Source organism: Adiantum capillus-veneris, chromosome 30 (assembly GCF_014529385.1).
Source record: "Adiantum capillus-veneris isolate H3 chromosome 30, ASM1452938v2, whole genome shotgun sequence".
NCBI classification, from domain to species: Eukaryota; Viridiplantae; Streptophyta; class Polypodiopsida; order Polypodiales; family Pteridaceae; genus Adiantum; species Adiantum capillus-veneris.
Window position 1 is genome coordinate 90,491,278 of NC_140960.1, and position 11,888 is coordinate 90,503,165.

Below are 11,888 nucleotides of genomic sequence, written 5' to 3' on the forward strand. Positions count from 1 at the left end.
GATTTCTATCAGAACCCATCAAGAGCATTTTTACAGTGCATAGATCTATTTTCCCTATTTTTGACATTTTTCACTTATAATATTTAAGTGACTTTTGTTGGAAACTGGGTAGGCCAAATTCACTAAGCAAGTACATAAGAAAACCCGAGCGCTAGAATTTCTAGCAGAAGAGGTAGTAGGAACTCCACGTTCAACAGACACCTTCTCAACAAGACTCCCCACATCAGCAGAGCTAGCATTTTTGTATTTGCAAGGACCTAGCGTTTTCATCCACAGGCAGCCTGGTGCTTTTTGCCCTATAGATCAGCCCCAGTAGGAACAAGATAGATCAAGAAGCCTAGCATTTTGCATTTACAGGACAACCGGCAGTAGCAGGATAGTTTTTAGCCCTAGCGTTTTTGCATCAACATAGCCATCCAGCGTTTTGTAGATTCACCACGATGGAACACGAAGAAGCATGAGCATTTTTAGTTTTCAGCAGTCAAACATCGTAGTAGAAGTCCCAAAACTCGCAGATCTCACCTTCCCAGAGTAGATCCTCGCTGCACGGTCAGATCCAGCGTAGTTTGCAAATTCAGCCCGAAAAATGCCGATTTCATCATCTGCGTTTTCAGCACGTCATCGTTGCATCGTCGCCATCGACATCGTCACAGACATAGAGTCAGAATTTAGCAGAAAAATTTCAGCCCGTCTCGTCGTCATCCTCATCATCGTCGACATCATCAGCAAGAAAAGCATTGTAGAGATTTGTGCAATCAATAGTAGACCGCTCTCGCCATAAAGAGTGGGGCCTTCGGAGGAGGGTTTGACAACATTCTAGTGTCATATTCTTCTCTCTCTATCTCTCAGTCTCAACACCTTCATTCATAGTGTTTATCCACTTTGTTTGTGATCATTTTCCTCTCTCACTAAAGAACGAAAGGCTCTCCCTTCCGTAAGTAAAAGGAACCCTTGAGCACAGTTCCGAGCACTCATCTTGTCACATGACACATCCAACCCTATGTGTCCGTGGACAATGACCAAGGTTCAGTTCAGTCAAGTCAGTCTAGAATAGGAAGTGATTTGGCACTTTTGTGAGTATGTTCGTAGACCATGCATGACCAGACACTTAGATTAGATGCATATCCTCCGGTTGCACACAGCATGATCATCAGCATTCACATCAGAATCCATCAAAATCCATCAAGGAAATTTTCTAGTGCATTAAACCTATTTTTTCAATTTTTAACATTTTTCACTTATTTATTAAGTGACTTTTGTTGGGAACTAGGTAGGGCAATTTTTCTTAGATAATACATAAGCAAACCAAAGTTAGCACTTTCTGACAGAAGAGGCAGTAGGAGCATTGCTCAACAGGTCACTTCGCAGAAAGAACAAGAACCCTTCAACCTGGCGTTTTTGGAGCCAAACACACCAACATTTTCTCTCCAACAGCCTCAGCCAACCCCCTTCATTTGCAGTTCCAGCCCCTTGCATTGGCGTTTTCCAACCAGCAATTTCAGCAAGAAGAAGCCTCAGCAGGTAGCGTTTTTCAGCCAGCCATACCAGCATTTGTTCACCAGCTTTGCAGCATTTTCAGCAAGGGTTTGCCGCAGTTTAAAGGACCAACAAAGATAACATTTTTGGCATACAAAGACACAGTAGCAGATCAACCCCGACTTGATGCAACAGTACCGATTCGAAGCATTTAGTTTTCAATCATAGACACGATCTCGTTGTCCACATCGTCGACATCGACATGGTCCCATTAGATTTGCATCAGCCATTGTACCAGATTGTGCAATCAATAGTAGACCACTCTCACCATCGAGACTGGGCCCTTGGAGGAGGGTTTGACAACATCGCCAGTGTCGTATTCTCTTCTCTCTCTATCTCTTAGTCTCATGCACTTTCATTCACAGTGTCCATTCACTTTTTTTGTGATCACTTGCACTCTCTCATTTAAAGAATGGAAGGCTCTCCCTTCCCTAAGAAAAGGAACCTTGAGCACAATTTGGAGCACTCATCTTGAGCAAAGTTCAACATTCATTCCGCTGCACCTTACATTGGTATCAGAGCTTTGGCAGTGTTCTGTATCACTCAAGGAAAGAACCATAAGAACCACTAATTTATTTTTTCTTGTTGTGATCACACGGAACCCAAGTTCTCTTGGGCGTGTCGATTCCTAATTGTTATTTCGAAGAGTGACAGGAAACCCAAGAAAAAAGGGCCTGTCCAGCCTCCCCTTGTGCCTCTTTTCACTCATTGAGAGCGGACCGTGCACTTAACGGCTGGCCAATCGACGTGAGGTGGAAAAAAGCAACCTTGATGTGAGCGCAAGGCCACCAAGGGGTGAGCCCACGGAAAAGAGCAGAACTCGGGTGAAGAGAAGATCCTTCTCTAACATAGATTGCAAGCGAAAGAAGAACCGCTAGAACCTTAAGAACTCAAGAACCCACAGCACTAAAGGGCACGGGAGAAAAGAGATGGGATCCGTGGTGGGGGTCCAAAGGGGGAATCTTGAGGCGGATGGATGGCGGAAAAAAATGGGCGGTGATCGCAGGCTCGGAGACTCAAACCCGCGCGACCGCCATGAGAGCCCAATGCTTTAACCGCTACACCCGCGACGGGGAAGTTGACATATGGGCAAACCAAATAATGATAAATAAACTCAGACAGCCCCCCCTGCTTGTCCAAGTTTACTTTTTTGTGTCCTAGTTTACCTCGACATCCTACGGTTGCACACGTCTCGATCGCCGTGTCTTGACTTCGCTACCGTGGATCCCACCGCTTGAGCTTCAAAAATTTCCCGTGCGCTTTAGTGCTGAGGCTCAAGAACCCCAAGAACAAAGACCCCCAAGAACCCAAGTTCCTTGTGAACTAAGAGCCCAAGACCACAAGAACCCAAGACTTCAGTGGATGGTCATCACTCAAAGCGGAATGGATACTTCGCTTGGAAATGATGAGCATGAGAGAGACGAAGAAGAATTTTCTCCACCATGTAAGGTGCAATGGAATGAATGTTGAACTTCGCTCAAGATGAGTGCTCCAAACTATGCTCATGGGGTCCTTTTACTTACGGAAGGGAGAGCCTTCTGTTCCTTTAGTGAGAGAGTGCAATGGACACAAACAAAGTGAATGGACACTGTGAATGGAAGTGCATGAGACTGAGAGATAGAGAAGAGAATACGACACCAGAGACGTTGTAAAATCCTCCTCCAAAGGCCCCACGCTCTATGGCGAGAGTGGTCTACTTATGATTGCACAAATCTCTACAATGCTTGGACTTGCCGACGATGTCGACGACGATTAGGACGACGACGAGATGGGATGAAATCTGAAAATGCTAAGGGTTGAAATCTGTAAATCCTTATATGCTGAATTTTGACTCTATGTCGATGGTGACGATCAAACGACGACGCGCTAAAAATGCAGATGCTGAAATCTGCGTTTTCCGGGCTGAAACTGCAAACTTTGATGGATCCCACAGTGCGACGAGGAAGTGCTGCGGGAAGGTGAGATCTGCGAGGTTTGGGACTTGATCTGCGGTGTCTAAAGCCTGAAAATTAAAAACGCTAATCCTATGGTTGATTCTGTCGCGATGATCTGCAAAAACGCTGAGGTTCATCTGCAAACCAAAAATGCTAGGGCTGAAAACTGACCTTGAGAGGAATTCTACTAATGCTAGGGTTGATTTTCTGTCTACTACTGTCACCGAGAATCTGCAAGTGCAAAAACGTTGGCTGATCTGGTGCAAAAACGCTAGGCCTTCTGTTGAGAGAAAACGCAAGAGTTGTCGCGGGGGTCGGTCTTGCTAAGAAGTTGACTATTGAGCAAGGTGCTCCTGCTGCCTCTTCTGCCAGAAAGTGCTAGCTCTAGTTTGCTTATATATTATGTTAGCAAAATTGCCCTACCTACTTTCCAACAAAAGTCACTTAAAAATAATAAGTGAAAAATGTCAAAAATAGGAAAAATAGATCTATGCACTATAAAAATGCTCCTGATGGATTCCAATGGATTTTGATGGGAATGCTAATGATCATGTTGTGTGCAACCAGAGGATATGCATCTACTCTAAGTGTCTGGACATGCATGGTCTGCGAACAGACTCACAAAAGTGCCAGATCACTTCCTATTTTAGACTAACTGAACTGAACTGAACCCTGATCATGCTGTAGCTTGTCCACGGACACATAGGGTTGGATGTGTCATGTGACATCTCCTCCTTTTCAAAGTGAGGTACTGGTACTGAACTGTATGGCGTCAAGGGAGATCGCCAATAGCATCCGAAATCCTGGAAAGGACCCTTCGCTGGCCTACTCTGATGTGTGGGTCGTGCAATACTTGAACTTCATAAAGGTCGGCAATGCTTGCTTCTTTGGGCCACGCTGAAAGCGACACAAAGTCTTCTGTGGCTCCTTCAATGCTTCAACTTTGGCTAGAGTCATGCTTCTTCCTTCTTCAAGAATCTCCATGGTTGAACTTCCTAAAACCACTTCTAACACAAAAACATGAACATACCTTTTCCATGTAAAGTGACTGGAAACAATCTAATCTTCTTAAAAGACTGTGCATGCAATATAGATGAACATAGAGACGGAATGCCAAACCGTTCATTAAACACATGCAAACAATGAGGTCGAATCTTGTCGTGCTGATCTAAATCAATCAACTGTGGAAAAACACAATGGAAATGCCCATGCTTGGTGCTCATACTTTTATGTGCTCTTTCTACAACTGTGTCGTGCCAAGGAAGAGACATGGAATGTGACTTCCTTGAATGCATACCTTTCAGCTTTTCATGAATAATCCGCATACATCCGTGCTCATTTATGAGTGAAACGTGCTCAGCATACAATATGTCATGCCTAGTAAAAGGGATCACATAAAGACGTTGACTAAAATACAGGAAACAATCACGAATGAAACACTCGTACAATGCGTGGTGAATAATCATGCGAACACATAATACTTCCTGTGAGGGTTCTTGAGACTTAGGCTCGAGAGCCAAGATCGGTTCACCTTTCTTATGATGAAACTTTCGGATCGCATCATGAAGGAGGTGTCCACTGAGAAGCATGTCATCCTTTATGGAGGTGGATCCTTGATCAGTTTGAGAAGAAATCCTTTGCCCGACAGATCACACTTGAGCGGGAGCTCTACACCCTCCAGTTCAAAGATTTCAACTCCTTTGATGGGTTGACCTACCGCATGCGGGAGCTATGGGATGACCTTGTCCAAGCCGGAGGCGACATGATCTCGGCGAGGATGTCACGGTTACTGTTGTTCAAGCTTTCGTAAGGATTTGATCCCTACTTTCAGAGCCTGCTCACATCTGGACGCACTTCAATCCCACTTTGGGATGAGGTCCTCCCTTCCCTTTGAGAGATCGAGGGGCACTCCACTTTCAGATCCTTAGGTGCCGTTGATGCAGATGGGGCACTCATTGCTCATAAGGTGCAGAAGCGGTTTATATGCTTAGGGTAGTCCACTTGTAGGCTAGATGCCAGATACACAGAGATACCTCCATTGCTGTGTATACGTGTTTGCTAGCTATGCACACGAAGCAAACGTCTCTCTTACATTCTCTCCATAGCTCAACCATGTCCTTCATTCATGATTTTTGAATGGTTTGAGCTTCAAACCTTGTTCTAGATGAAGAGCTGCTTGTGGAAAGAAGAAGCAAAAATCTTGCAGCACCTCTAGGGAGCATTTGTAGAAAGGTTGAGCACATGGCCTAATTATCTATGCATCTTCAACTCAGCATAAAGTTTTTTAGTAGGCAGTAAAATCACAGCAGTCTTGCGGCAAAGAGAGCATGCTCTCTTTGTCTATGGAGTTGTGATCACTTTCAAGGTAAGTCATTCTTCTGTTTCTAAATGGTTTCTTTCTCATGCATCTCCTCTTGCTCAAGAATTTTTTTGTTGTTTGCAACTTGCTTGTCAAATGAGCATGCCTACATGCACACAATCTTGCCCCCATGCATATGCATGTGCAACACACACACACACACACACACACACACACACACACACACACACACACACACACACACACACACACACACACACACACACACACACACACACGCGCGCGCGCGCGCGCACACACAACATAACACTACTTCCTTGTTGCAAAATTTTGTATTTTTTTGTATTCTTACTTGTATTTTTGAGCAGCCTGGAGGATGAAAGCATACTGGTTGTAGCTTTCTTAGCAAGCAGAGGAGGTCTTAGAGCCATCAGCAAAAGGGTGACGAGAGGTTACCCATCAGTAAAAAACTTAACTACCTCTACATTGGTGAGCAAAAGGGTATGTTGTTCGTGTTCACCAAGTCGATTCTAAAATGCTAAGAATTGCATTCATTTAAGAGTTGTGGCTTGAATTTTCAATTTTATAGTTTTCACTTTTTCTCTTATATGACTGTACTCTTTTGTAGCTTCTCTAATGGTGGCATTTATATCTAAACAAGGTTTTTGTGCAATACCAATTAGGTCACACACTTGTCAGTTAATGGCATCGTTCTTCAAAATCCAAGTTATAAATGATGATAATGATGAAGATCTTGGTCTTGTAAGACTAAAAGTTGATAAAGGTGAGCCCAATTTTGCGGATGTTCATGAGCAAATTGAGGGAGATGAGATTGTGGCTGGATGCTTTGACTTCATTGAGGAGAACTATATTTTAAAGAAACGACAAGAAGAGCGATGGACACTCAACAATAAGGTTCAAGTTCGCATCAAAAGATGTGCTGAAATCACTCAAGAGACTACTTCTTCAAATAAGCGCAGATGCTTAGGTGACATTGCTGAAGAGATCTCACTACCAAACTTGCAAGCACATTACTAAGCGCAACCGTTCTTGAGCAGTGGAAAAATGAATGCACTAGAAAGAGGATCGCCCAAGAGATCTCACTACCAAACTTGCAAGCACATTACTAAGCGCAACCGTTCTTGAGCAGTGGAAAAATGAATGCACTAGAATAAGACAAAAATTGAAAGAATTGAAGGTCTCAAGGGATGACAGGTTTGAACTCCATAGTGAAGACTTCAATGGGCAACCGCAAGTACAAATTTGGTGTTATGAATGTGGATGTTTGTATGGGAAAGGTTCAGTTGAAGGAAAGCATGATGCTTATAATTGTCTTTCTAATTTCATGAGGACCCATATCTTGGAGAGTAATAGACATGAGAAAAACTATTTGGCATTTTGTGGACTTAGAAAAGATTCCACACAAGGTGTACCGGCTGGGCAACAACAAGATGATAAAGAACAAATTGACGCTGCAATAGAGAAGCTGAATTCTTTGATGGCGGTAAATGAAGGTAATCAACATCTCTTGTTTACTTGAATGTGACAAGCTCATTGATTTATCTTCTTGTTCTAGCTGTATGGATCTCCATTGCATGCAAGTTGGGACTTTGAAATTGTTACATCCACATTGCATGACTTTAAAGACAAAAGTTTTGTTCGTGTGAGATGCAAGTATGATGGTACATGGCTGCGTTTGTGCCCTCCACGGTCAGACTTGTCTACTCTACTTACCGAGCACACAAAGTCAATATAGCACACAAAGGCACTCATGAAGAAGGAGCAGAAAGTCATCCCAACACTCAAAGGATTACATGGACATCCTCGAAAGAACAAAGAGCATGATCCAAAGCAAACTTCTTTGAGCAAGTTTGTGGTTCTAGAAAGCTTGGAAGTTCAAATCAAGGTGATGCCTCTTTTTCTTCTGGTAACCATGCAGAAAGTGAGAGTTCAGTCTTAAGTTTGAAACTTTTATGCTAGGGTTTGTGGATCCATGACATCAAAGTGAACAACAAGAGTGATAGTTTGAAGCCTTTGTTAGATGATCAATGTGGCGGTAAGCTTTGGTTTGCAGAGCCTTCCACAAAGGCCAACCTTTCGTGATGGAAATTCTATTTTTTGCATAGATGGTTGCTTTCGTCATAGCCCATGTGTTTCTAGTAGCGGGCTTCCCTTTGAAGGCTTTTCATGTGACCATTTAAAGGGCATACCTAAGCTTCCAAACTTTAGAATGAGGTTGTATAGAGAGAAAATGGCATCAAAAAAGAGAGGTAGTAGAGGAACTGATTATGGAAGGAGACTAGATTATCTCACTAGAAAAGAGCTCAGACAAGCAACGCTTTTTGCTAAAAAGCATGCCAGAGATCTCACCCTTAAACTTTGGTGGGCAAAGTCACAGGTTGCTATTATTTTTGTGCGAATACGCACATTACGGGAAGAAAATATGGAGTATATCAATAGAAAGGACATAAAGAGATTTTGTAACAACATAATAGAAGCCCATAGGCTAGGGAAGTTTGGTGGTAAGCCTGCTCTATGGGACTTTCTTCAAGATGTGGCCCAAAATATGCTAAGAGCAAAGGAAGGAAAAAGATATAGTGCAAATACAAAGGCTCTGTTTGAAGTTGCAAAGATGTGGGGTGGACCAAGGTTGCATGATTTCCTTGCCAGAAACCTTATAGACCCTTCACATTCAACAACAAAGAGAGGCCATAGACTTGCCACACAATTCTTGCCAGGCATTTAAGGTCATATGTTTGATGCCATGCTGAAATCTATCAAAAGGAGAAAGAAAAGCATGGAATTATGTCACTTGTTCCTTTCACTTTGGTAGAGGATGAGACCGTCATAAAGAAGAGAATAAGGTAAAGTCAAAACCTTGGAATAAAGGGTTCTTTGAACTTGAAACAGAAGTCTCATTACTAATGTTTTCAACATCTAAATGTAGGTGGAAATCCAAAAGATGACACCCTCATTGGATTTGATGGACACAAAGTTGAGGACCATGAATGTGGAACTTCAAACATCAAAGATGGAGTTGGGAAGGTTGGCTATGAGATGATTATCAAATCATTTAAGAATCATGTCATCGGTGGTTATGCACATGTTTTTGTGGCAAACCCGCTTCATGAAGCTCTATCATGACTTGTTTTGGTGGCTCATTCCACTTGCAACCGATTTAATGCACATTATGTTCACAAGCAATGGGCTGAAATCTCGAGCTTGTGGGATGAGAAGCTAAATCCTACAATTGGCCCAATTATTTGGCATGCCTCTAATGGTGATAGTTGTCAAAGAGCGTTGATGTTGGCTAATTATGTTCATAAGAATGGAACTAGATTCCAGATCGAATGGGATGGGTGGCCTCTTTCAGCCAAAATGAAGGATGGAGATGTTTTGGGCATCCACGATCAGGACTTTGTACACAATGGAAAGAAGCTTGTCAATGTTCCTAATAAGCCAAAGCGGCAGCTAGCTCTTGGTGCCTTGAATCATGTCACCATTGTGTATGATTCTTTTCTTGTTGACAAGCATATGCTTAAGGAAGTGGATATCAAGCGAGAGGATGGTCAAAATTGGGCCGCACCTCAAAGAATATGTAGCAGACAAGTGCAACAGTGTTTGGGAAAGCTAGCAAACAGTGGCCAACATAGGCAAGAGCGTAGTATTATAGGGACACGTGCCTATCTTGAAATTGTTGGAGACTACATTGACATCTGTTTATCTCCTCACCTAAACTTGGGAGAGAGAGTCCATTCAGCAGCCAAAGTGGCTTTTTTCTTCCAGAGTTGGAGATCTTGGATACAACATCATCCAAAATATACACTTTCAACAAATTTTATCAGTAAAGAGACATTTTTGGATGTACAAGTCTCATGCCACTTTGCGGTTTTGCTTATCAAATATTGTAGAGACTTTCACTCAAACTTCAGGTGTCCTTTGCATCTCACCGGCTCAGTTGCAGCTGAAATATTCTTCAGCAAAGTTGGGAGCATGGTTGGGCAAGAGCGTACTTACAACTTGATGGACATGATACATACGATAAGAATCTTGAATAGGCTTGCACATTTTGAATGCAAAGATGATGGTGTGGCATTCACAAGAGCTCACAAGAATCAAGAGCACATATGGAGGGAGTTAAATCTCATAGAAGGCATGCAAGAGGCAAACTTAGGTGATTACACATGCATTTCAAACGATGAAAAGGTCATTGCTACTTTACAAAGAGCATTGGAAAGTGCCCATAAACTTTTCGCTCACTTGCACGTGAGGCCAAAAGGAAAAGAAGACCAAAAATGGTGGTTCCAGCCTTGGTCAACTAGAGTCTTTGATGCATATGCAAACTCAAATCTGCAAGACTCGGACATAGATGAAGAATATCCTACTTCCATGGATCTTGAAGTATTTCTAGATGAAGATGTTGCTACAAGTGAGTTCAGGCATATTATTGACTCTGTTCTAGATGAGGAAGAAGAGATAAGTCCTATTGTTGAAGTCGAAGACAACAAGTTTCTATTCAAGTCTACACTAGTGAGTCAGCTCAATAGCAACCCAACACTCTCTAAAGATAGACTTACAAGAGTATGACAAGGAGTTTACTATGCCAAAGAAGAAGAAAGGAATCATGCAAGGATGGGTGAAAACTTATTTGGTATTGGTTCTGATTGTGCCGTGTTCTTTCAAGAACAAACATGCATGGGAAGGTGACAAGGTCAGGCTGCAAGCCAAGAACCTCCGGAGGCAAGAAGAAATTTGAAAACAAATGGTACTTGGGACGAGTTCAAAAGATGAGGAGAATGGTTGGTGGTGCATGTGTGGAATACAAGAGAGGATTCAGCCTTTTGGATAGACCTTCGGGGGTTGAGGTTCAACTCGGATGGTATCAAAAAACTAAAGGGACTAGGTGCTTTACATATGACTTGACAGATTTGGATATGGTGAGCATTGATTGCATTATCGCACTCGCAAACCTTACATATGATTTTGGAAACAACAAATATGAACTTGATGAGAATGATTGGAAGGTCTTCAATGATTTTGTGAGAGACCACTAGGGATAAGCAAGGTGTAATTTACTGTTTTCTTGGTTGGTGAGCTTTAGTATATGTAATTGTTAAAATTCCCATGTGTATGATCTGATTTTTTCTCTATCATTTGCAGGAGTTTGAGTCGCAAGGAGGAGCTGATTGACTACTTTTTGCTCCATTACATGCTAGAATGGATTGATATAGAGTCATTCAAAGTTATGCTTTTATATATTCCTATCTGCATCGTTTCAATGTCCTTTTATCGCAATTTATCTCATATGGTTTTGGAGCGCGTTTTTTCTAGGATTTGTGCGACATGGCTGTGGTGAAGAATCTCTCGGATGTTTCCATCTGATGCTAATTGAGCTAGCTCTTGGATGTTCCCATCTTGTATGCAAGCTGCTCAAAAGTTCTTGATATGGATGCTGATGAGCTTGATGCAGATGCGCTTGGCCGCACCTCCGTTTGTGAAAAAGTGGAGCTGGGGGAAATGAAAACCATGGAGCTCTGTTTCGGAGGAAAGGATCTACCAGTGAATAGCAAAATTAGCTGCTTTATCTCAAGTATTTAGTGCAACATGTAGTCGTTTGGAGTGGTTTTTTCTAGGATATGTACGACATGGCTGTGGTGAAGAAGCTCTCAGACATTTTCAGCAGATGCTATTTGACCAGCTCTCGGATGTTTCCATCTTTGATGCAAGTTGTTTAAAAGTTCTTGATATGGATGCTGATGAGCTTGATGTAGATGCGCTTGGCCTAAACTTCATTTGTGAAGAAGTGGAGCTAGAGTAGTGAAAATGGTGGACTCTGTTTCGGAGGAAAGGATTCACTAGCATGTAGTCAATTGGAGCGCGTGTTTTCTAGGTTATGCATGACATGGCTGTGGTGAAGAAGCTCTTGGCGTTTATCTATGGGCCTGGTGGCAAAGATCTACAGATTGGGCTTTATGAATGGTCTCTTTCAATGTAATCGTCTTTTTGCCTTGATATTTCTATCTCAACTCCATGCAACCCGGTCCATGTTTGCTTCTATCACTGTGAACGTTTCTTCCTCCTTTTATTCTTCTTCTGGA

General features: G+C 42.4%; 1 protein-coding gene across 1 annotated transcript; it reads left to right on the plus strand.

Annotated features, from left to right (window-relative positions):
• The first annotated feature begins 8,422 nt into the window (after window positions 1-8,422).
• On the plus strand, window positions 8,423-11,608 carry LOC147418386 (uncharacterized). The gene is given in 7 exon segments (XM_086507104.1): window positions 8,423-8,552; window positions 8,555-8,654; window positions 9,702-10,320; window positions 10,475-10,530; window positions 10,951-11,032; window positions 11,188-11,380; window positions 11,424-11,608. Coding segments are annotated over 7 exon segments (1,365 nt in total).
• Window positions 11,609-11,888: the final 280 nt, after the last annotated feature.